This window comes from Sturnus vulgaris, chromosome 6 (genome assembly GCF_052056855.1).
Source record: "Sturnus vulgaris isolate bStuVul1 chromosome 6, bStuVul1.hap1, whole genome shotgun sequence".
NCBI lineage: Eukaryota > Metazoa > Chordata > Aves > Passeriformes > Sturnidae > Sturnus > Sturnus vulgaris.
The window spans coordinates 22,055,777-22,082,748 of record NC_142248.1 but is presented as its reverse complement, the minus strand read 5'-3'; the positions used below and the strand labels follow the sequence as shown (position 1 = coordinate 22,082,748).

Sequence of the window (26,972 nt, the reverse complement as noted above, 5' to 3'; positions counted from 1 at the left end):
CTGTTTCATCTTACTACACAGAGAATTTTTAAAAGAAAAATATACCCTATTTTTTGCATCTATCTTTATATTTTGCAGTTCTAGTAGTACTTGGCTTTTATGCAATTTTCTAACTGCTTGCACCTCAAATCCAACATAGGAAGGGCAGCCTGTAAAAAATAATACAACTATTCAATAACCTTGTAGCCTCCAGGAAAATATGCCAAATCAATAGCAAGGACAGACAAGCTGACCTGACCCCAGTCACATTCTTCTTGTCCCCTTCCTCCAAATTGAAATTATGATCCTTGAACATAAGCAATCATAAATGCACCGTTTTAACTTCTGTTGTGCATCATAGCTTTAAGTCAAAGTATTTCAGAACACATGGTGCTGAGCTCTTAATCAGATCTGAACTTTTTCCTTTCTAATTTTCTTTTTCTTTTCTCAATATTTTTCTTCGTTTTGTAAGGGATGATGTAGAATGTCAGTATCAACCATACTTGTGATTTTCTTAGGGCTCATAAACTCAAGGATTAAGGCATTCTGTGCTAAATGCCTGTCTCTTTTCTATAACACGACTGCAAAGAGGAAAAATAGGATGAAGAAATGAAGTGTACATGCCCAGATGAGCTATTGTTTCTGTCTGGCGTGATGATGGTTCATAAAGCATGCTATGGGGCAATTATAAAAGAATATGGCATACCACCTGTCTTCTGGTCAGAAAACCCATTTTGCATTTAAAGCCATCTTAGGTTAACGGTAATTAACATTTACAGCTGCCCATGAGATATGGCAAAGTACACTACTACAACACATTTTTGTTGTGGTTACTTCCAGGTGTTTAAGAAACAAGTTTAAATTTCTAAATGTGATGCAGTCCCCATTGTATCTCCCACATTAGTTACTCTACTTTGGGTAAGTATAATTATCAATAAATGAGCATCTTAAAGCATCTGAGATACTTTAAGAAAGCCTTAATTAAAAATCCAGGCAAAATACAAAAACAAAACAAACAAAAAGAACAAAAGAAGGTATTTCCCAAAAGTTACTAGACCTATGTACAAATGTACATATGTTTTTAACATAAGCATCTTGCAGGCCTTTAATATTAGTCTATATTTCATCAAATGCTCGACTGAAAAATTTGTTTATTTTTTTTCACAATGTAGATACACATAAAGAAGTCAGGTCACACAACGCTTACCATATTCTGTTGCCTTCTAATAGATTGGCTTAAAAAACTAGCAAAATCTGTAACATCACTTTGCATTTAAAGTTTAAGTGTAGTCAAGTATACTATGCCACAAGACATTTAAGAATAAGTCGGTTTGGAAATGCAAGATGTCCAAGTAGATTTTTTCCTTCAATCATTGTTTTACCTGATTTCTCTTTTGTGACCACCCTAGTGAAGAATAGATGCTTAAAGTACATCGCTGAGACTAGAACTGAAAGATACTACAAGTTAAATCATTGCTAGAAGATTTTCTGAAAGACTAAAATAAGAGGTGAATTAGAAAAAAGCAAAGTGAAATGCCACCAAATCATGCTGAGTATAGAAGTAATTAAAATAATTTTAAAAGAATAAAAGCATGAAGAAGATAAAATTTACCTTTATCTCATAGTATCTTTGTTCACATCAATGTTTCTTTTGTTCTCTATTACATATTTAATCACTCTTGGACATCAACCATAACAGAAAAAACTCAAATACCTAACTGATAATTAAGCACAGTAATATTTATAAGAAGTTAGTTTATTCTGTAGATAGGAGCATTAAATTAATGCAAAAAACACAATGAAAGTAAAATTTCTTTTTAAAGATCAGAGGAGTGCTATGCCAGTCACTCTTTAATGGAATAAAGCAGTAATTTTTGTTTTCAGACCGGCAGTATAAGTTTAATAAAATGACAAAGTTAGAAGGCTATTAACAGAAGCAACAATCTTTAGAGATGACAATTGACAATAGCATCCCTATTGAGCTGTCCTATTTAAAGTACAAGATTTCTACGAGTCTATATCAAAAGGGAAAAATTAGATTTTCAAACATGATTTTTTTCCAAAGCAAAACATGGTGGAACAGTCTGGCACAAATAAGTAAAAGAAAAAAAGCATCTCAGTACAGAAGACAATCTTAGTTTACTCCTCTAAATCCTGCATTACCAGAGGTAATTAGGATGAGATGCATGAGATGATACTGCATTGCTATTACTAGAGCTAGAAAAAAAAATAGACTAGTGGAGATAGAAGATGATAACCTTGTAAGTCCAACACCTAGATCTTATACCACATCATCTTATCGAGCCAAATATTTATCATTGTGATGACTGGTAATAACTAACACCTGGGTAGAGGACACATTCAAGCTTTACCATGGGATCTGAGCAGCACCACGTTTGTCAGCTACGCCGCCTGTGGAGCGCCAGACTTCCCGTCCCCCCGCACTGCCAGCGGCCGGCACGGCAGGGAACTCTGCGAGAGACCCCCACACTGTACTGTATTCCACTTGTGATCCTGCTGAAATCCTCAACTGTTTTCAGGAGCAACAGATGGCATGGAGGGAGAGGGAGTAAGATATGAGAGAGAAAACTGAACTGAAAAGATCTGAATTTCAACTAATTTGCTTCATTAAATTCAACCACAAACTTGTTTTATCAAGGCATTTTTAGTCAGCTAGGATTCCTGCTTTTCACTTGCTTATTTATTAATTTATTTAATAAATTTTTAAAAATAAATTAATAAATTAAATAAATGAAAGTTTAGTGTGTTCCATCAACTTCTGAACTCAAAAATAAATTTTAAAGACGGTCTTTTTCTGTTGTGATCTAAAATCTTGAATGAACTCATGGGATTCTTATAGAGAAGTAGAAAAGTAATAGCTCTGACAGGCTACCCTAGAAATTACTGCTTTAGACTGGGAGATGTTGACTTTTTAGTAAAAAAAAATCTGTGTATTTGTGTACGCATTTTACTACAAGTTATTAAATGTGGATTTTTCTAGAAATCTGAGAAGCAATGGGCAGATATGAATAGGTGAAAGCTTCCACCAATATTCACTTCTGAAAATACCTTCTATTAATGAATATATACCAAATACCCTTTTTATATTTTCAAATACAGGCCAAACCCAAATGGGTTTTTGTCTAAATAAAACTTGTCAGAGGTGGTCCACTTACACAGGGGAAGTAACAACAGCCTAACATACTTTCAGAACTCCAGGTAATAATATTCAAATTCAAATAGCATTATGATAAAATTAGCCCCTTGGGCATATGCCAGTTTAAATATCTGTTCTCATCAAGTTCTCAGTCTGTACTTGTTCTCAGAGGAGAGATTTAGATTTAAAATATCTTTCAAACTGAACTTGATCTATGTATTAATAGAAAGTAGCCCTTCTCATTCCTGAAGTAAAAAGTCATAATTTCTTTGCTAACTATGTAAGCATAACTGCTTCTACTAACAGAGATAGATGTTAAAAAGGCAATAGTTGCCAAAAGTAATCAATATAAAATATTTTAAATCACCAAGGTGTAAAAAATGTAGAAGCATATTATAAGTACCACAGAGTACTTTTCACATCTTCAAATCAAATATGACTTTTGATATTTTTGTAGTAAACTTTATAATATGCTGGTTTAAAAAGCACCTATGTTTCATAACAGGATTGAATATTATGCTTCATAGTAGATACAATTTAGCTGCAAAAAAATATCATTTTTAAAGTGCGTCTCTCTCATTTTTAAACTTGGCAGTGAGGTAAATAAACTATGGATAAAGTTACTGTCAGATTCAAGGAAAAAAACCTAGGATCTCCGCTACTTTTTAGAAATTTGGCTTGTTAAAATTTAACAAAATTATTTTAGATTATATGAAAACAATACTGTTATATAGAATTTGCAGGAGATTGATGGATATATAAGAAAACAATCTCTCTGAGCTAAAATGGGACCAAGATTTGCATGACCAAAACTTCAGGAACATCATTACTTCAAAAACTAGAAAAATATTTAGTTAACTTGTGATATAAAGAAGTTTTACCAAGGCTCCTCTAACCTGAAAGATGAGGTTTAGGATGGAGCTATTATTCATATGTCTTGTCTTATTGCAGTCCAGAGTGACTGGTTAGATTTATTCTTTTTTTCCTTTTTCTATGAAGAGAGAGAGAGGTTCTGAATTAAACAGAAAATCATTCCTCCTGCCCATTAAAAAGCACAAAATTAAGAAATAAAGAGAAACAGTTTCCAATAAACACAGTGAATCTACCATGTGGAACCTGACAACATATCTAGCAGCCTTTTTTTTTTTTTTTTTTTTTTGGGCACCTTTGATGTTTTTGATTCAATCATTCTGGAAAAAAAACTATGACTGTTTGAACAAAATAAACGTTTTCAAAATAGAGTTCTTGTAGATATGTAACTTTTAAAATCTTCTATCAAGTAAAAATTACTTCCAACAGCAGTGGTCTAGTGTTGCATTTACAAGCCCACCTGCATAATCCTGTACCTTAGTCAGGCCTTATCATGCAACAAAAATTTAGTTATTATTGCAACATTTTACCTTCAAAACATTGAGTTAGATTCATCCCAGTGGAGTCAGTAATACAAACTGTGAATTTCCAGCCAGTCAGGAGGAAGGCATTTGGGGAGAGCCCACATCCTCTTCCCCTTGGAAGCAGCCAACCACCACCACATTCCACAATGGGCTCACAGAGGCAAACGAAGAGGCTACCTATGACATAATTTGATTCATAGCCTTTCCTGGAAGATCTCAGCTGTGTAAATCCTTATGAACAGCCATATGAAATGCAACATTCTCCCTCTGGAAAGGGAACAATAGTTCTGACCCCTGCTTCTCTCAGGGTGCGTTGAGGAGTAAGCAAGAGTAAGCCCTTGTAAAAGAGATGAGCAAGCTTCACTTTGCTTATGCCTGTGTTTGGTAAAAAGTCCATGGTTTAATAACACAAAAAAAATCATATTTTATCATCTTGGAAACATAAAATCACCCAAAAATTACTAGCTCAGTTAAAGTATTTTAACAAAGCAAGAGCTTGTTCAGCTACATAATTCCTTTACTCAAATTCAGATATGAAATACAAGACAGAAGAATCTTGGCAGTTTTATGAATATTATTCTGTATGAAACATCAATTTAAGACTATATACATTTAGAAGTTTAAAGGAAACATTCTGTGCATGAGAGATTACATGATTTCTTTGACTTTGTGTGGGTTTTTGAAAGCTTCTGCCTTAGCTGAAGAAAATTTTGCTTCAAAATATGATGAGTCACAAATTCTTGTCAACGCACTGGTTTTGCCGATAAAAACCCCTGTACCAGTAACAGTATTAAAACTGTTCTCACTCTATCTATACTAAAATTTTCACACAAAATATTTCAGATAATTCTCAGAGTCTGATACATTACTACAGTCAACAAAGCTTTTCTGCTCAGTTGCCAGAGTCACATCTTTTATGTCCTTCAGTAGATCCCTTTCTTCTTGTTTCTTCAACAAAGACTCGCTACAAATCAGTCCCATTCAATAATCCATATTCAGATTTTCCTTTTAGCAATGCTAGTTTCTGCTTCTAGACTTATTTAAAACCATCTTTTTCTTTCCTTTTATTCCTTTACTCTAAAATGTTGTGTAGAATTATGTCATCTCTCAAATCCTTCCTGAAGATACTTTTGATTACAATGGTTGCTAGGTCTGTGCAAAGTCTAGATGATGTCTGTAACACTAAAATTACACAACTTATAACACAAGGTACTAAAAACTAGAAAATGGAGGAACTTGAAGTGTCTAACTGTGCTAAAAGACAAACTTTTCTTCCTCTTGCTTTCTTTTTATGTTTTTTCATTGTTACATCAACATTGTTTTGATTAGCTTAGAAATTCTTAATGAATGTTTTCAATCCTATATTTAGATAACAATTAATATCAAGATAACTCAGTCATGTTTCACAAGCTCCAGTAAAAGCACTAAAAGACAGGCTTATTCCTCACACAACCAAAATTATGTCTGTTAATTTACAGAAGGAATTTGTTAATATCTATCCTTTCTATCTCATTGGCCAACTCATACGTGGTTCAAATCTCCACCATAGAAGCTGACATATCAAGACTACTGTAATGTCATATATGGAAATACCTCAAGCCAAGCAAAATAATAACCGCAATGAATTTTTTCTAGTCAGAAGAATTAACAGCATCATTTGTACATAAGACTAAGATGACAGTATCTTTAGTCTAGACTTCCAAAAATTCAGAGCTGAAATATCACATCAATGCTTTTAAACTGTTCAGCTGTTAGGCATAATACTAGTATTTATGTACAGAGAGCATTTTAAATATTCAACAATATAAGACTAAGCCTCAATGGCAACATCTCAGAGCCTTCTGTTCTAATTGCAGGAAAGCACTTCCCTATTGCCATCTTTGAAGCAGTGAACGGTGAACTGTGGACTTGCTGTAATACTTTTCAGCACAAAAACACGTTGCAGGATATTATAAAGTATTGTTTTCACTAGTGAAAGGTAACAACTATTTAACTGTGCCCAAGACTATCCAATTGTTCTGAACAGAAGAGAGTAACACATGCAGCTGAAACTGTAAAGAATTAAGGTGGCAGATGGTAATTACTGATACTGGAAGTAAGCCTGGGTAAAGGTGGTTAGAACTTCAGTTTAATGTCTCATCTATGAGGTGTTGCACTCATGAGATAAAACTCTCTCATATTTAGATGGGAATGTGGCTCATTATGGACACATTAGAGGAAAAAATTACTTCTTCTAAAGCAGAAACACCAACTTTTCTTGTACACTTCTTTTCCAAAAAAAGACTTGATTAAGCCATAAGACAACAATAGACCAGAATGGCACGTGTATCACCAGATGAAAAGCCCTTTCCATATGTCTGTACATCAGAGATGAAAGTCTTATTTCCATTTCATTATTTTTTCAAATTGTTACTGAGTAAGTAATGGCTATTTATTTGACATTTTATTCCACAGTATTATGAACATGAGACACAGGATTTAATCCACAAGTCTGATCCTGAGTTTTTGCATGTGGAAAAATAGATCAACAGAGACTGTAAGTCAAATAAACAAATTCAGTTTGAGATGTAAAGTTTTAAAATTCTGTTGCTATTTAAGTAATTCCATCAAGCTAAGTAAAATGATCCTTCTAGCATATGTTATTTCAGCCCTTCCAGTAGAAGCAACTGAAGGAGAAGAGAACGAAGGCCAGATACAGATGCCATTTGACAACGTCAGAGCCTTACCCACTACAATAATATATGCAATACTCCAATTGCATATATTGGACACCAGAAACAGTTTTCAAAGTGGTTATGTAAATAAAAAGTACTAGATTCTGAACTCCTGGTCTCTGTTATCTGTTGATAATATTTAAATCTGTCTAAGCAATAAACTTTCCTTTTTAAAACAATGAAAGACATTAGAAAAAAATACTGATATGTTGCTTTTAATATTACAGCCTATGCACCACACTCATGAAATACAAAGTGGAACAGAACAAGTTACAAGTTCCTCCTATACTCTTCAAACCCTGCTTCTATCATTAACCCACTGACTAGTCCATTTTAAAGTTAACACATTCTTCCCATGGCTGTTTTTTACCTATAACAACTAAGTCAGATTTCAATGGTCTATGTATTAAGTCCAGTGTCTTAACCAGTTACATGCTTAGTTTGCTGAAGCTGTAATGGGAAATGAGAAATGTTTTTCAGTAATAAAGCAATTATTCTGGAAATAAATATGTCCGGTACAAACTGCATATATATTTTTATATATCCTGCAAATATATATATATTTGCAGAGTATACCATTATTCTTTTGACCGGTAGCCTTTAAGTTCTGATGCTGTATTCTGAACTGGTAGAAAAACAACCCATGAAAATTAATTCAAACATTTACTTGCAGAACAAAAATATCCAGATCTCAAAAATTATAGTAATGAACTAATTGTACAAATGCATGCTGGGAGCAGAACTTGCAACTGACACTAAGAATAATATTCCATACAATGTTCAGTGAAGGAGAATGTGTATAATGGGCAAATGCTATTAAGACTTGTATGCTTTTAAAGGACATCAGTTACAAGACTAATTTGCAGGTTCTTCAGAAAGCAATGAAATTTTCCACCAAACTATGAGTTAAATAGATCAGGGTAATATTCGGGTATTTACAGTCAGTCACTAGATATGAAAATCATACTGTTCTTCAATACCACTCTTTACTGTTTATTTAAAGCAATACTGTTCCAGTATTCCTTTTGTGATGGAGAAGTGACCTGATTTAAGAGATCACTTACAAAACAAATGGTCTCAGACATCTTCAGAAGGTGAAAAAATGAAAAATACACACATATATGAAACCATTCCTCCTATTTTCCAGATATTCTAGAATATTGCTTAAGATTTCCATCTAAAGCAAACACATACTGTAGCTAAGTGTCTCCAGATTCAGAACAGTTGGGGGTATTGTACATCACATGTACTACTCATGTTACTGTTAGATCAGTATATGTTGGAATATGTCATTTTTAAAGGCACTTCTCAATGGAGTAAGAAGGCAAGACTTCATATCCTTCAATTTAAACTGAATACAGTCATCAATTCTTCATTTATAAAAATGACAGAATAATAGTTTCAGTAAATACTTAGAGAACTCACTGTTTTCCTAAGATTTTACAGAGGATCCAATATATTAGAAGAGCTTAGGTATCAGGAACGTTTAAAATCAATCCTAAATCTTCTATGCAATCACTATAAGCCACTACGAAACTTACATACAATAAAATGAAAAATTTCCTAAGTAAAATCTGAATTCTTGGCTACAAATGTTGACAATATATTTCTAGAGTTCAGAACATCTTTTTCCCGCTCCCACTCTTCACTTTTCTCATTAAAGATGCCACAGTGCTATGAAAACATGTTTTAAAAAGTCCTAAGGGAAAAGTTTCCTAGGGTCTTTGAAATTCCTCCTTTTCCTATTTCTTTACAGATTTCTAACACCAACACTGCTCCTGTAGTTCCTCAAAAAAGGCAAAAATAAAAATACCCTCTAGGTATAATCTTTCAATTTTCTATTACACTTCTCAGGTTCTTTTTGGTTTTTGAAACAAATGCAAACTGAAATGTGCAGCTATATTATTAGCTGTATTTTAGTTTTAGTTAATCTTAGTGTGAAGAAGTAGATGGTATTCGACTGTTCTGCTGCATGCACTTACAAGAATCACTGAAATAATCTGAAAATATCTTCAGTTTGATTTTTTGTCTTCTTTCTTAAAATTTACCTGTAGGCACAAACAAAACCTCAAAACCAAACCAAACAAACAAAAAAGCATTGCTTCAGTGTCTCCTATCTCTAAGATAAAAAGCACAGGGCAAGGAGCTATCACCTATCTATATGAGAAATTTACTGCAATATAAACCCTGCCTCCATTTCTCCCCTTTTAAGCAAATATTTTAATATAATCAATCCAAGCTAGGGATTCCACAATTTTCATCTCAAAATCCAGCTGGATTTTAGAATACTTGTTACATTTTGATTAAGCAGGTATAAACGTCTGGCCACGGATGAGTCAAAATGTTCAGAGATATGGGATCATATTACTGGCAGGCTAAAAACTTAGCTTTGAGCTAAGTTTAACAGCTTAGCTTTGAGCTGTTTAGTTTAACATACCCCATTATGAAATCAAGTGTTGCGCCACCACGTAGTTCCTAAAGGAGGAGCTATATGGTCCATGAGCACTTTCCATCCTGCAAGTGATATATGTCCATATATGTCTTTTCCTGTATCTTTTGTTTCATTTTTCTCCTTGACTCTCCTCCATCTCTAAGACATTCTTGCTATGTAGAATTATAGTAAGAAATCACAAGAACTCTTCATGCAATCACAGCCAAGAGTCACCCTACAAACTACTCTCTTGGAGGCACTGAATACCAATGCTAAGAATTATGTTGCATCAGAACCAGAAAATCCACTCAGCACAACCATCTCTGTTGTTTCCAGAAACAGAAACCAAGAATTTTTCTAAACATTTCAGCAAATGTGTGCCAAGATATTGAGTTATCGGATTGCTCTCCTGCGTATTCTTTGCTTAAGAAACAACTGCTTACGGTTGATGGTGATGAAAGGTCATGGACCCTAAACCAGAAGTTTCTATTGTGTGCAATATCCCTACACTGCTTGCACCAATTTGAATAAACACGATCTGTATTTAAAATGATCTTACAAATACCAAGTTTGGCAACTGGTAACTACTACAGCCCTCTTTAATAATTAATATCCACAAAATTACGACAGGTGTCAATAACTTACTCTTAAAGTACTTGTATTCAGCACGAGCACTATTATGGACAACTTAAACTTGAAGTGAAAAGATTTGTGGAAAGGCATATGACCTTCTTCCTACTACAATGGCCATCCCCTAATTAAGCAATGCATCTGATAGTCATTAACAGGAATGAGATAATGAATCACTTTCTCTCTTCTTTGTTAATTTGCTGTAACCAAGCGGCTAATGGATGTCAGAGCTGAGTGATTGCACTGATTATAGTGATTTATAGTTGCAACAAAACAATTTAAAAGCATTCTGATTATTCATGTTAAAGATGCTTTATGTTTTGTTTACTAAATGTTTTATGTTCCCCCTCATGCCCCTCTACACACAATAAGACAGGTCTTGCTGGAAAACTTGAAAGTTCTAAGATTTTTTTATTGTTCAGAGTAAGGCATTTCATTTTGTTTATAAAAAAAAGTTTACCCAGTAGAAATGAAAAGCCTTAGGGTGGAAAGAAAACTTCAGTGGTGCCTAGTTCAAAAGAAGACGGAAATAAGAGGAAATAAGGCAAACTTCAAGCCACTTACCTTAGGGCTCCCAGTCCCTTCCTCATTCTCTGCAGACACATCAGTAGCCAGTATCTCAGCTTTGATGATATCCAGAGCCCTAAGAATCCAGCTGTGTTGCCGTTTGATTTGCCTCTGTAGTTCCTTCCATTGACTTGCAATCATCTGCAGCATGTCCTTCAGTCCTTCTCCAAAATGAAGGAGGAAAAATAAAAGCTGTAAACTCAACAGCATCTTTAAATATCATCCTTTATTCAAATAATTAGTAGGATATTTAAAATAATAAATGCAACATGAGTTTTAACGTGTTTTGTCATCAATAAATCCAAGCTTTACTACCGTTCATCGTGCAAAACAGTACTATACAGACAAACACTTCTTTTAGCCATCACGTTAAATTTTGATTTTCAGCTGACAATTTCAAGAGAAAAATTCCACATAAACTGTCATTTCTCTGCAGTAGGGAACACTGGTAATCTCTCCCTCTAATATACAGTCTTTGTCTTGAAGCATTTTGTAATCCTCCAAAGACATTTTCCTTACCTCCAATTCCTTTAAATACTTCCTGTAATTTACACATTACTGGTTCCTACATCTATGATGACATGCACTACCGTCCTTAGCTATGGCTTCTCTGTGTTTTTGGAACTATACATAGAAGCCAGTGATTTCCTATAGGTTTCACATTACACAGAGATGTCTGATGCTGCAAAACAACAGAGGTACACATATAACAAAATGAGAAAACAGTATAGCAAAGAATAACTGCAACCTGGATGAAAAGCATGTTAAGTAGGCCAAAATTAAGATGGCATTCCATAGCAGTATATGTTGATTAAAATCCTATTAGCAGACAAGTCACACAAACGTCTAAAAATATAGGAGGTGGTAGGAATAAAGGAAAATCAGTATATCTCTCTCCCTCCTCTCAATTTAAGGCCTCTGAAGAAAAAGACAAGCCTAACCAAAGGAAAGAGATATTTTTAATTTTAATCTAGTCCTCATAAATATATTTAAATCAATGTAAGAATTCGTTTAAGTGGTAAAATAAAGCTTTACCAATGCAATTACTCATGCAGAGTATGTAAATACATATATATATATATATTTGAAATCCTAGTTCATTATCTTAATGTTATTTCCATAGCACCTACATCAAAGAATATGTCAGTGTGAAGTTTTCAGTGATGTGATTTCAATTGAAACTCAGTCGAACAGCAAGACCAAAATAAAATGAACAGACTATTTGCAGGCAGTATTTCATTTTATAAGTATCACTGCATTGTATGCAGTATATGAAACATTTATAAATCTTGAAGGTCAATCTGATAATGTAAATATTAATAATACATAAGGAAGTGAATATATGCAGTAATTTACAGCAATGCTTCTTCATTCTTTAATAGTCTGGAGACATAAAGACTTGCAATATTTCAGAAGGATTTACCTGATTTGTGAGATACAATAAGCTCAAGAAGTTGGCGTCCTTCCTCTACCACTGCTTCTTTTAAAGCACAGTGGCTATCTACATTCAACTTAAAACTCTGCAAAAAAGAAAAAAAAAAAAGAAAATAAAAGAGAGAGAGAAGAAAAAAAACCTCAGCATCAAACACTGGAGAGGCAGTTATCATAAAACACACATACAAAATTACTTGCTGGTTTTTATCAAGAACTACATCCCAATTCACCCAATAGCCAAACTAATTTGTGACACTAAAAGCTATTGATATTTTGTATCTGGGCTCAAAATGTTTCCATTAGATCAGCAAAGTGCATCTGTGTTGAAACAGCTGACAAATCTAGACATTCATTAGGTTTTATGAAAAGTCACAACCCGTAGGCTATATCTGGAGTAACAGTGTTCTATAAAATACACTAAATTTATGCCACCACATATGAGCTCTGTTTTTTCAGAGTTCTTTGAAATGTTGGTGATAGCACTATTTATGAAACCATAAAAAAATTACAGCATTGAATATATTGGCCTTATGTGCACTTATACAAATCTATTAATATTGTGTTCTGAGTTAACTCTCATATCCATTTTCAAAGAACAAATCAGTCTGCTTTAGATCTTTGCATTCCTAATTTGTAAAGCAACTATTTTTCAACCTTTATTTTCCTAATATTTTTAGTAGCCTGCAAAGGATCTCTGTTTTAGCAGTCAATGAAATATTTTATTTCTTTCATTATTATTACTCTATTTTTACAAATTGCATTAAGATCTAGTAATAAAGGAACTGGAAACATGATCTACTACATGTTATGCCATTTAATGCACCAATGATAACTCTGATAAATTTTTTAATCATTTTCCAGACCTTCTCACTATACTTGCCTGTAAGAAAGAGAAACAGAATACAATAGAGAAAAGGATACTTGCTGTATTTAATCATAAATTGTGTGCAGACCTAAATGCATACAGGCAACACATTTTATCTTTGAAATGTCTATGGAATAAATGGAAACAATATTTGACCACTTGGAAAAAAAGAGCTTTTCCTTCTCTTGGGAATAAGGTAACTGGCAGAGATGAAAGGAGACTTTGCAAGTGCACATTCATAGCTTCTGGTTTTTATAAAGCTTTATACTTCTTCAAATGGTAGTGACCATGCACGAAATGGAGTGATAGGTACCACAGAATACTCAAAAGCCCTCAATTCTTATGGAAGAAACCATTTTCTTTTTTTCCTAACCCTTGCAGTCAGGTTGATTGGCATAGCAAAAAAAATATTGCCAGCACAGTAATAAAATAAGGTATTTCTACTCTGTTTCATGGTTGAAAAATGCATGTTGCTCAGACAGTCTTAACAGTCTTTCAGGCAGCATTGTACCTGACAGTGACAGAAATTTTTTGAGCAATAATAAACAAAGAGCAATAAACAGAAATTTTGCTACCTTTAGCATTTTGGCTAGCCCAATACTCATTGCAGGGACATCTGAATACACTATTTGGTAGCAGCTCTCAAACAACTGGGCCAGTCAAGAGAAGTTAAAAAAGAAAAAATACGCCTAGTTTATGTCTGTCCCTTTCTTAAATCTAGAGTTTTATGAACCCGAATCTAAAAGTTATTTTTCTTTCATAAGAGCGTGTCTGAAAAAGCACTGACAATATTAATTTACTGTTTACTTAAAACAGGCTTGTACTGAATAGTTTGTAATCACGCACTTCACAGGAAATGCACTATGCGTGTGCCTCACACAGCAAAAGAGAACCTAAAGGACCTGAGAGTAGGTTGTGTAATTTCATATAATTGAAGTTGAGTATAGATGCAGCTGGATGAGGCAGTGTCTCAAGATGATGTGGATGTGTTTGATAGGAAAATTGGAAAAGATGAGGTATTCTCTTTCATTAGGAAAAAGAAAGATACTTGCTGTCCTAGAAAAGATTCATTTAACGTAACGTACCAGATACTACAATACAGCTTGATTTTCAGGTGCACCTATTAACCAGTAATAATGTTAAACTGAAGAAGCAAAATAAGATGAATAAATATGGGACCAAACTTTTGGTTTCTGACTAGCAGTATTCTCCGTGTGCAAAATTCTTATTTTATGGATAAATTATGAGTGGCACAAATGCCATGAACACACATTAAATTTAGCAAAAATAAACTTCTCCCAGCAGAGAGGCACGACGTCATGGTTTAACCCTAGCCAGAAACTAAGCAACACACACAGCCTCTCACTCTCCAGTCACTGGGATGGGGAAAAGAATCAGAAGGGTAAAAGCAAGAAAATTTGTGGGCTAAGATAAAGACAGTTTTATAGGAAAAGCAAACTCTGTGAGCACACACAAAGAAAATGAGAAATTCATTCACCACTTCCCATGGGCAGGCAGGTGTTCAGCCATCCCCAGGAAAGCAGGGCTTCATCACACATAATGGTGACTTGGGAAGACAAATGCTATAACTCCAAACATCCTCCCCTTCCTCCTTCTTCCCCCGAATTTAGATACTCAGCATGATTTCATATGGTATGGAATACCCCTTTGGTCACTCAGGGTCAGCTGTCACAGCTGTATCCAACTCCTTGTGCACCCCCAGCCTACTTGCTGCTGGAGTGGTACAAGGAGCAGAAAAAGCCTTGGCTCTGTGCAAGTACTGCTCAGCAGTAACTGAAACATCCCTGTATTATCAACACAAATTTATAACATAGCTCCATACTACCTACTATGAAGAAATTTAACTCTATCCCAGCCAAAATCAGCACACATTAAAAGAAAAGAACCATTCATATAAGTATAAATAAACAGAAGCGAACGTTGTTGGTGTAGTGCAGTATGAGTGTTGAATTGAGAATTACATATGTATATATAATTTCTAATAATTTCTTAAGGAAAAATAACTGGACCAGGAGCAGTGGAAGTAATATCCCTCAATCAGTGCTCCACATTTCTCATACCTGAGGGGCTGAAAATGTGACACATGAAAAAGACAAGCGTTGAAGATGTAACAAGTATTACATGTATATATAATGGAGAAATGTAATGTATATATAATGGAGAAATGCAAATTTGCACAGCTAAAGATAAAATCAGACCAAATATTTGGAATGAGGTAAAACCTTCAAACATAGAGGTCCTCTCCCATCCTGGATATTTCCTGTTGCCACTGTTTACTTATGGCGTTTGGAAAATTGTAACTCTAACAGCGTGTGACCCAGGTACTCTGCTCCCCTCCTCTGATCTTTCCTGATAATGAGTGGAGCCCTTGCATGTGAAGAGAGGAAAGAAGAGGAGGGAAGTCAATTAATCAAAGCCATTTTTCCAGGCACATTTGCTGCTATAGAGCAGTCTAAATATCACACATGAGCACGTATACATTATGGAAAATGCATGTGCATTGGCCTGATAGCAGTGTTTTAAACAACACATTAATGTCATCCCTAGAACTAACTACAGTGTATAAAATGTAGTTTACAAGCTGCAACAAGCAAAATTTCCTTACAAAGTTCTCTTCACTTTTTGTCATCACCATGTACCTATATATAACCATCAACTGCTTTTATTTACCAAGAAAGGAAAAGTGAGGCAGGAATCACGCAGTTTTGGAAAAGGCACAGAACTATAATAAATGGAATTAAAACTCCAACGGTGTAAATACAAGGTGCCAGGAGTGCTATTTTCTGCTGATGGCATGGAGCAATGGAGCCCAGTCCTCATAAAATGAACGTGTCCCCTGACTTTCAGGAAACTTATTGATCCAGAAGATTACAATAGTGCAGAACATCCATGGGTTAAAAAAGCAGAACTTCCTGATCTATGCTGGACTCTGAACACACTAAAAATAAAAGAGTGCTTTCCCAGAATATAATAATCTCTCCTTCATATCTTACTTTTCTATACAAGTAGGGATAAGAAAAAATTGTGTGAAAAAATATATTTTAAGTTCCTCACAGGATTCATTTTACAGCTGTAGCTACTTAAATTTAGGAAGCTTCTATTTGTGTAGGTATCCTACACTGTGCACACACATTGAATATGCAACATTTCACCCTCCATTCTTAGAAAATCTGTAAAATTTGGTAAAACTCCTGGGTCTTGACCTATTCGTATCTGCAGTAAGGACAGACAACTAGAATTCTTTTTCCCAGAGGCACAGAGACTTACTATAAGCATGATTTTTTTTTCAAGTTATAATGCCTCAGTTGATTGTTTCTAGTGTACTGTCTCTGAAACACAGAGCAGCAACTAGCTATCATGTGAACCTACAATGTATACATAAATATAGGTTAGTTTGGATGACACAGCAGTTTACACCTAATGTCAGATTAAGACAATGTATTAAAAGAAATATCCGAATTTTCTCAGTTCAGCATACTATCAGAATGTGTGGTGCACTAGGGTACCCCCGAAAGAGAATTTTCTTGAGGTTCATTTTTTATATTTTTAAATAATATTACCGTTTCTAGAGTGTTTATATTTTAGAGCAATTGTACAGACAATTAAAAATTATTTAACTGTCTTGGATTCTATGGTTTCAAAATTTGAAAAAGAAAGAATAATTTAAAATTTCCTAATAGGTTTTTTTTTGAGAAATCTATCTTATTGAGATACTGACTTCTGTATTTAGGTATAGTTGCATGTATATTTTGGCTAAGAATGTAGTACTTTTAATTGTAACACCCACTAGTGACAGATATACTACAATTGTGAAATTTAGAGTAATGGTTACAGTTGCTGGTAGAAAAGATATTGGATACCCACTTCATATGTCTTTAAGGGAATATGAAACAGTTCCTGAAAAATTATTTTTATATGCTTAATATGCAGCTACTTTTGCAATTCTATTGGTCCTGGCACAGTTACCTTCCAATAATTTGCTATGACAAAATACCCAGATACCAAGCTCTGAACTCAATTTTTGGTCATGGAATAGCAGCTGTCTATTTTCTTCATCTTTTTTTCCTTGAGCATTTTTGATGACACAGAAAGTCTCTGTTTGGACAGTGCCTATTATTTAAGTTAAGAATATGAGTTAATAATTTAAGTTAATAATTTGAGTTAATAACCTAATAAGCCATGTAATAACCTAGTGGTATTTTCAGACTCTTGAATACTACCTACCAATGACATTCAGTAAATCAAAAAAGGAACTACTATGTAAGATGTCCTTATATTAACATGGAAACAGTTATATATTTAGCTTCTAGCAAAGTCTCACTTTTTAAAATTAAGCTTACTTAGTATTAAATAAGCACCACTAGGATATGTTTTCCTGGGAACTAAATATTACATGTGAAATGGTTTCAGTCAATGTCTCCTTTGTTCATGTTTTCCATAAAATCAAGGTGTCTACAAAGAATTTTTTATTTTCTTCTTAGCTGTATTTTCATCTGACTGACACTCAAACTGCTAAACAGAGCACAAGCACAATGGAAATGCTTTATGCAGCTCCATAGCCAAGGCTGAGTCTTACAATAGCAGGGATTCTACCATTGCTTTTTAAGAAGAGCATGATGAATCCTCCTCTGAAGCAGCAGCACTCACTGTGAGGTTTTTTTTTCTCTTTTTGAAACTAAGAACATGTCCTCCATATAGCAACAATGACCAAGGGGCCAATTATCACCAAATGCTAAGCAAACGTTTAATTTGTAACACAACATGCGCATCATTTGCCTTGGATGAACCACACATTTTCTTCTGTAACCAGTGGAAAGTGTTAGATATTTTTTAAGAGTGACTAGTTAGTGGAAAGCAGATTTGGTCTTCTACCCTCTGCAACAAAGAGAAGACTTTAAAAGACAAAAATTTTTTTAGTTTCTCTGGAGGCAATTCCTTCCATTGGCCTCTACAGGCAGATACAAACAGGCAGAAAACTATATTACTTTTTATATTGGTTCACAATATCAGATTATAATCTAAAATTCCTTTAAAATTGAAATAAAACTGGGAACCTCACTACTGAAGTCCCACAGTCATTATGTCATAGAATCATTGTGCTACTGTAGATGTAGATCAGATGAAAGATGGCTTGACTGCTCAGATAATTTCTTTCTGTAAGTTTATCATTCCTCTAAACATAATATTAACTGAACATTCTGGGATCAAAATGCTCAGTAATGAGCTAACTATAGCAACCCTGGCAATGATTTTACCTTCTGATGACTCATATGCTTTCTCCATCTTTCACTTGATCTGAATGTACTTTTCGTCTGGGAGGAATCGACCACATTTATGAAGAGACAAACTGTTGGGAGTTTAGTGAAGAGCAAGCAAAATTTGTTTAAGAGTGGAAATGGTGTAACAAATAAATCTGACACACAAGTCTGACTAAATGTTGATTGAAGGAAAGGTCCTGTTTTGTTTTGTCTGTTTTATATTTCATGAATCTGAACACCAAGCAGAAAGAAGACTTCGTACAGTATCAGAGGGTATAGTGGATGGGACTAATGGAGTTAAATTACAGAAAAAAAAATAAGATAAATATGAAATTTCCCATGAAAGGGAAACAGTGAAAACCTGGATCCCTTGAGACCATTAAATCTAGACTGGATAAAAATATAGGAGTAAAGGCTAGTAACCTAGCTCTGTCACACGGCCACAGAATTTGTGTGGGGCAGGCAAAACTAAATGCAAAGAGGCAGGCTCTACTCCAGCAGTCCCATAGTAATTCATACTTCTGTAAAATCACTTGACCCTTTTCCTCTCCGTCACAGCTTCTCCCATCCAAGTATTAAACAATGGGGTTTTCCCCTTTGTTACATCTTAAACATGAATAACCTGATCTTCCTCACATTAAATGCTTTAGGTCCCTCAGTTTGTTTCTCACTCCTCATTGTATTTGTCGTCTTTTAGGTAATTTAGCCAAGTTTTGAATGCATAATTTTAGATGTAGAGAAAAAGGATAATTAACCCTACTCTCCAGGATGCCTATTTTGCAGATTCAGAAGACATAGAGGCTATTTTTGCAGATATTTTTTATTTCAAACTCACATAAATTCTTCTGCTGCCATCTCTAATTTATTTTCTGTGTTTCACTACATAAATTTCTCTTTGTGTCTGTCCAAACATTTTTCATTGTCAAAAAAAAGTTCATATGAGGCTTCTTAAATTGAATCCCCATTTGTCTATTATCAAGAGACAACGAGAGAAGAACATAGGCAGGAAATGGCATGGGTAAAATTGCTATACAGTGAAACAATTGCTAAGTTGCCATAATCATGTGAATTGCACACGCAGCCCACTGTATACAATTGCCCTTAATCATTTCTTGCCTTCTTGAGATACTCAGAAAATAATCTGCAGAAACAAGAGTTTTCTGACTTGTTGTTCTGTCTTATCTCACACTTTTCTGGGTACATCTCTTCCACTCAGAGACACACCATGCCTGAACACCATTTAATCAAAATATGTCCAAGTTGTACTGTCCTACCACATGCAGAAAAAAAGCCAACCAAGAGATAACAGCTTTGCAAACCAAAGATGAATTCATGGGGTATAGCAACCTTGGAAAATATGGAGTTACCAAGGGGAAAATAACTTAAAGATATATATTATTTAAATTTTATTTAAAATTACCTACTATCAGAGAAAAATGAACTCTCTGGCATTAAATAATGCTATGTAGTTTTAAAACAATTCTTGAATGTGGAATATGAAGGAGATGTAATTTGTTTTATATATGCATAGACAAAAGGTTTCATGCAATTTAAAGGTGAACTAAAATTTCCTTCTTAGCAAAATATACCTAGTAAATTAATATTCCAGATTATTAACCCAATTTAATTGTAGAATTAAGAAAGGGAAAAAAGTAAGTATCATATGAGATGCAAATAAAACCAATCAAAACCTCAATTCCCTTCCTGGTTTTTGAATATTTCTCCTGAATGCTTTGGCATTGCAAACACCAAAACACAGACAGCAATTGTGTTACTCTGAGTACCTAAAATGTGAACAGTATTATGCCTGTGAGTAACATAGCATAAAACCATGGGAGTGGTCAATAGCTCTTGGCAGGTGAGCAAAGGCAAATTTAAATGTTGCTGAAAGTCTGCTTGCTTGTTCTTTGAGATGCTGGCATTATATTTTTTAATGATTTACAATCTCCAAATTTCATATAAATAAATTTCATTTCATTTCCAAAAACAAATTACTGACTAAATCTATATTGATAATACCAGCATAACAATACTAAAATTTCAGGCAATAGCATGCATTTAAATAGACAAAAAATTACAATTAACAGAGTTCCTACATAAGCATGATACAGTTTATTTATAAAATAAACATTAATTTCAAATAATTTTAAAGGTGTTCCAAAAGTTGCAACAATGCTAAATTTGTGTAAAGTGCATGACCAGGTTGTCATATATAAAGCTTCAAAGCTTCTAAGTCACAAATTATGTGAAATACTTTTCACTGAAATTTTCTTATTAGAAAACTATTAGGTTAATGCTTAGCATTTTATAATGGTGATTTGATTTAATTACATTATTTTAGTCACTGAATCCCCTGTATGCAAATAATGTCTTCTTCAGGCCATACACACCATAGACCCAGTGGAATCCCTTTCACCACTCAGACTTTCAGTATCTCCATTTTGGGATACCTCAGGACCTTAAAGTTTTACAGTTTTGGATAGTGAGAATTGAAAGGGAGTGAACATTTGCAACACTGCCAAATCAAGTTTGCCTGCCTTTTTCAGCTTTACCAATAAGTGCAAATGAATTTAAAAATTTCCCAAAGTTTGAATTCTAACTGTCTAAACCTCAAACATAATGCATTAAAAAAAAAAAAAACAAAACAAAACAACAGAGCAATACATTTGTTCTTGAGGCACAGATCGTATACTATACTTTCATACAGGCAGAATACAAGACTTCGAAATCCTCACAAGTGAGAGAGTTCAGATTTTGAACATTATAATTTCCCTTTTCCTTCAGCAGAAGAAGCAAAGGTATTTTAGGATGACATCCTAATATGCTCTGCCTCTGGTTTAATGCCTCCACTGTCCAGAGATGATGGAGGCTCTCAGAACTAGAAAAGCTGGGACAGTTCTCTGTGAAGCTTGTTAACAACCAACGTGTTACAGGCAGGCCCAGCAGAGCTGCATTTTATTATGGGGTCCTATCCCCTTCCCATGTAAATCTGTAAATCTGGGGGGTAGCAAAGACTGTCCTGGGAAGGTTTGAGCCAATCAAAAAACAAAGCAAATGCAATATTTTTTTTTTAATTTGAAGCTGTATAAAGTTCCTACACAAGGGTAGGTATCTAAAAATTTAAAAGGCAGGATAGAAAAAAAAGTAGTACTCTCAAGAGTATTAAGTCTCAAGGAAAATTACAAAAAACTATTTCTTATACTACAAGCTTGCACAAAACAAACCTCTGGAGTAGGACTATGTGTACAGGAAGACAATAAATGGCCATTCCCTTCTTTCATTAAAAACACATATAGTCATAACAGATCCAAATCATAATACATTTACTTCTGTGCTATTAGGACCATAACTATGACCCACTCTTTCTCCTTAAAAAGAACAGATTTGTGTCAGCTTTTCTTCATTGCATGACCTTATGGGAAACATCTTTGGACCAAGTGCAGTATTTTTGCATTGGTCAAGACAGCACTATGTTATTAGAAGGGTAATATACCTGGATTTTCTTTCTTATATACCTGCTTTTACTCGTCTTTAGTCACCAAAAATGTTATTTAAATTTGAAGACTAGTCCAAACAGTTTAGAAACCTCTGTTTTTTCCACAGCCAGGAACCTACATTCTCTGGATTCAGACTAAAATACAGTTAGAGCCAAATGTATTAAAATGACAGCAAAATTTTCTACACTTTAACTCAAGAAACAGAAGAGTTTACATGGAGGTTATTTGGTTTACAGATTTTAAAAGCTGAATAATAGTCAAAACTGACAATATGCATGTATTCTGTTTAAGTTTGCTGTCTAACTTCCTATTAAACAGTTTTATTTGCCTGTGAAATCTGCTGAGTTTAGTCTACATCTCTGATTAGTATGTTCTGCAGACTGCTTCCTGTGGAAAAGGACATATATTCGGGAACCCATGCATACCCAAAATGCCCTTCAAAATAAAAAAATCCATAAAATTTAAAAATTCAAACTAACAATAGGCCAAACAAATTCAAATCAAAATCCTTAGAGAAACAAAATATTAGGCCACTCATGGTGCTCACTCTAGCGCCATCATCCTGCAGAAGGTATTCTATATTTTGAGGAAATTATCTAAATTAGCTGCCATGCACATTGGAAATTCCCATATAGCAAAAATAAAATACATAACAGCCATTTCAGAGGCTTTAATACCTTTAATAAAATTACCATTACCATTGCTACTACAAAGACAGGCGGTAGATTAGCCCAAGGCATGTGTATTTAACCTTATTTTCAATAAGAATAGATATTTAATACTTCTCTAAACTGACATTTTTCAGAAAATGAGATTTTCCATGGAGATGAGAATGATCATTTTTTCAGACATAGCAGTCTTGTTACAAACAGACAATCAGGTATCATGAAATATCACTGAGGCATCATTACTTCACCAGCACAATTTCTTAAATGTGAAAATACAATCTATTTTCTGTTTGAAGGCATTTTCTGTTTACAGCTCAGGAAGTGCTGAGCCATGATGTGGCCAGAAACATTTATAACAGAGACAGAAAAATTCTTATTTCATTTCTCTTTGGATAATAAAACTCAAGCTCCCTGTATCTTAAGAAGAATTTGGTTCTGAGTGGAAATGACATCTAAACTTTATGTGCAGAAAGAAAGGAAATGCTAGTGTGAATCAACTTTCTAATTTGTTTTGAAACCCTAATGATGCTTACTCTAGGATATTTTTAAGACTCTAACAAGTAAAGTAAATATGGTGACTGAGAAGGTTAATGTAATGAACTGAATCTAGGCTAAAAAGGGTTTTTAATGTGGCACAAAGCTTGCAACTAAATTGGAGTAAATATTACTGACAGGGATCTGAAAACTAAGAAATTACTATTCATGGAAATTATCAGTTAGTATATCTAAACCACACTTTGAACTGCAATAACTACATGCAATCCTCACCACTTGGTGGTTTTTACAGACCAATATTTGCTATTCTAGTTTTGCCTAAAAACCGAGAAGCAAGGACAGTCTTACTGGACAAAAATGGACAAAATTGCTTGACTACTAATTCCAAATTTCTAAGAAGACTTTACCTTAATTATTTTTTGCTCTACTGAAAAAATATTGTTTGCCAGCATCTACTAATAATGCAAGAAATATTTTAAAAGTTGCACCTAAATAAGTGTAAAATATTAATTTTTTCATTTGCAGGATCCCATTTCAAATTTTTGTGTTCCTGAGCCCTAAGTATGACTCCAGACACAGAAATGGCTTAGTACAATGACTTAAGAGCACATCACACTACAGTGCACAAGTAGGCGTTGTGCAGCAACAAGAAAATAAAGTACTGTGTTAACAACAAAGGGAAAAATTAAGACTACAAAATGAAAAGTTCCAGGCCTCAGCAAATATATATAGTACCTTTTGTCAAAATCTGTTCCTCAGTGGTTCTTCACAGCGCCTAGCTTATTTCTTTACTGTGCTAAAACAATGTATCCACGGATAAAGGTAAATGTCTTTTTTAGCAAACTAAAATGGTCAAGAGATACATGGTGAATTCTTATTTGTCAATCTGGTTAGAAAGTCTGCTTGGTTTCACAAGCACAGCAGTACCACCTAGACAGATGCTTTTAGCTCATAAACTGCCTTCAGGACACTGTTTTTGATGAAAACTGATTTGCATACCACCAAGTCTATGCTTAGAGTATGCTAGTAGCTGATTTTGATCAGGGTGCCAATGGGCAAGAATCAGCATAACAGAGATACAAAAGATAAAGTGAATCAGAAACCATTTTCAGAAGTTCCTTTTTGGTAAGGTAAATGAAGCTGTCTTTTCACTAGGGACTGATTTTAACCTAATTGTTCAAAAAATTCAAAACCTGCTTCATTTTTTCTCTAGTAGGACTGACTGAGATCTTTGTGGAAAAGTAGATTTCTGCTAAAAAACACGCCTGTTTTATGAAAACATATTAGTGTTTTCAACATCTGCTGGCTTGGGTGGCTGCCTGCAGAGTGCCAGATGTTCAAGGGGTGGCTGCTCCATGTCAGCTCTTCCATATGAATGGGAAGCACACAGCTCCCAAATCAGTTTAACCAACATTACGGGGTTGTGAAGACCTGTAAAATTGAAAGAATAATTTCAGTCACTATTCCAGGGAGAGAATTTTCATTTATAGATTTGTACTTTGGTTTTATCTAAAATGAAGCACATAGCAAGTTTTGTTCTGCAGAACGTCAGGGAGCTGGGTTTTCAAATGTGCAAGAAAACTGTTCTCCAAGCTGAAGATCGTCTATTACAGCACATATTCAAGAGGTAGACTACTTTTCAATTTGTAGAAAAAATCATACTCTGTAGCAAAATGTATGGTTTCTCATTGTGGCATCTATGGAGCTTAGGTTGTAACTTAATTCTTAAATAAGTCTTACAGTTAATAATCATAGTTGTGGTATATTTTGCTATCAGGTCTGTGCCTGTGTGCACACACAGTACATTTAGTTGTGAATTCCCTTGGTGGCCCAGGAACTCCCCAGCTAGTCTCTGTGCAGACAAGATAACTGGGAAAAACAGACCAAACTGAGGACAGGCTGCCTTCCACCTTCACCACAGTGTGCTTCACTGTTTCAGGAGCTCTCCAGGCAGGACCTTCAGACACCTACAGAGATGCCTCTGCAGGCAGCTCTTGCTGAGCCAAGAGCAATAGACAAACACTATTTGTGTGCTTCAAAGTATTGATTAATATCCTTATGAGAAGTATTGCCAGGCCAGCTATAAGAATTAACAAGAACAATTATTTGCTGATGTCATGCTATGACGCCTGTAATAGAGACTTGCATTGCCATCCTGTTCAAGAGATTTGACTCCTCACATGAACATTATTTTATCCAAAGATTTTCATAAGTTGATGCTTCAGGTTTCTTGTGATACCTTTTTTTTTTCAAACACACTCTGTTTGTGTGTCTGTGCCACACCAGTTCTTGAAATGTCAAAGATGAAGAAAAGCAAGGCTGAGTGGGGAGAGATTTTAAAATTCAAACCTTTATCAACAGTTTACATTGGGATCCTGAAGTGACAGCCTACAATTTTACATACTGAATAATTTGGAAGATGTTCACAACCTTCTCCTTGTCACCTCTGCAGAACTTTCCCAACCAATGACAAAGGGAACAAGGGCATTTTTTGTGTTTTCTTACTCCTGTAATTTTCTTCTCTTGAATTTTGACAGAAGAGATTTCATTCATAAATGCAAAATATTCTCCCTTTATGGCATTAATTTTGTCATCACAACAAATGTATTTCAAAGAAAACAGTATCACAGTTCATGGAACTGATAACTTGATAACTGTGCCAAAGGCTAAGGGTATGTCTCTGCTAGTAAAAATACTTATCTACACCAAGTTTTCACTCATTCTATGATGAGAAAACCTACACCAGTAAGGAAACAGTTATGAGATATGCTGGTGTGGATGCACTACATAGGAAAGAACCAAGAGATTTTCTTTGTTTTCTCAGCTAGTTTACTACCAGTGTCTGTATTATACACCCATAAGTCTGGAACCTAATCTTGTAAAGTTCTAAGTCCTTTACTTCAGCATATTTTAGGTAAGTCTGACATGTATAACCTGACAGCAAAAGAGGAAAATAAGAAGTATAAGTCCTTCACACAAACCATGTTCACCACAGCCTTACAATGCTCAACTAAGGGAAATTTCAACAGTGAGCTTAACATGAATTGAAGTTCATATACTTCTGTTTAAACACAGATTAGGATGTCTGACAGATAAAATCCACTGAAAAGCTGACAATCTAGTTAATACAAACAACTATCTTCCACACTACAAAATGCTCTGCATTTTCTGCTGTGTCGAAACTAGTATGATAGCATACATTTTCTGAAATCCAAGAAACAAAACTCAGTTATGTTTTTTCAGGTTATTCAGTGGGTTCTTCCTGGATATAGATGCCATTAAATAATTATAATATTATCAAATAGAAACTGAACCATTCTTTACATATTTTATTTCTACAGCAAAGTAAAAAAATCCCCAACTTGCTTCATAACATAATGACCCTGAAGCACACGAGGATTTTCTTACCCCAGATACACAGAGGGAAGCTGGCAGCCTAACTACTGACAGGGGAAGGTGAGGCTGTATAGGTGCTCACATACTCATTTATTCAGACTACCTCTAGCAATGATCAAGTTGCTTCTGAGCTACTATTCTACATTCCACTCTGGTATAGATGGGCTTGGCTTCACCTCCCCAAGAACCGAAAGCAACGTTGAAAGTCATTTGTCTGCAAATGAGCTACTGAGCTGTTCCCCATGGAAGGAAGGGGGGAAAAAAACTGACTGTGAGAGTTAGTCTGCCTGGTGATTGTCCTGTTACCTGGAATATGTTTCTTTTTATGCAAACAAGAGTGAAAATTGCGATTCTACTCATAAAAGCTTCTCATCAAAAGTTTCATGTTGCAGAGTACAAAGAAAACAAATTGAAGTGACCAATGCCTTTTCTGAGGTCTGATTTCACAATGTGCACTGTGCCTTCA

At 34.6% G+C, this 26,972-nt stretch overlaps 1 protein-coding gene across 4 annotated transcripts in view; it reads right to left on the bottom strand.

Moving 5' to 3' along the window:
* Positions 1-26,972, bottom strand: part of AKAP6 (A-kinase anchoring protein 6) — a 256,922-nt gene that overhangs the window by 122,696 nt on the left and 107,254 nt on the right. For 2 of the 4 annotated variants that reach the window (XM_088167270.1, XM_088167271.1), the window contains exons 6-7: positions 12,296-12,392; positions 10,870-11,036 (exon numbers count right to left, since the gene is read on the bottom strand). In XM_088167270.1, coding sequence (XP_088023396.1) covers positions 10,870-11,036; positions 12,296-12,392 — 264 coding nt within the window. The remainder of the gene's footprint in view (positions 1-10,869; positions 11,037-12,295; positions 12,393-26,972) is intronic. The other 2 variants (XM_088167272.1, XM_088167274.1) reach the window with 1 other exon arrangement.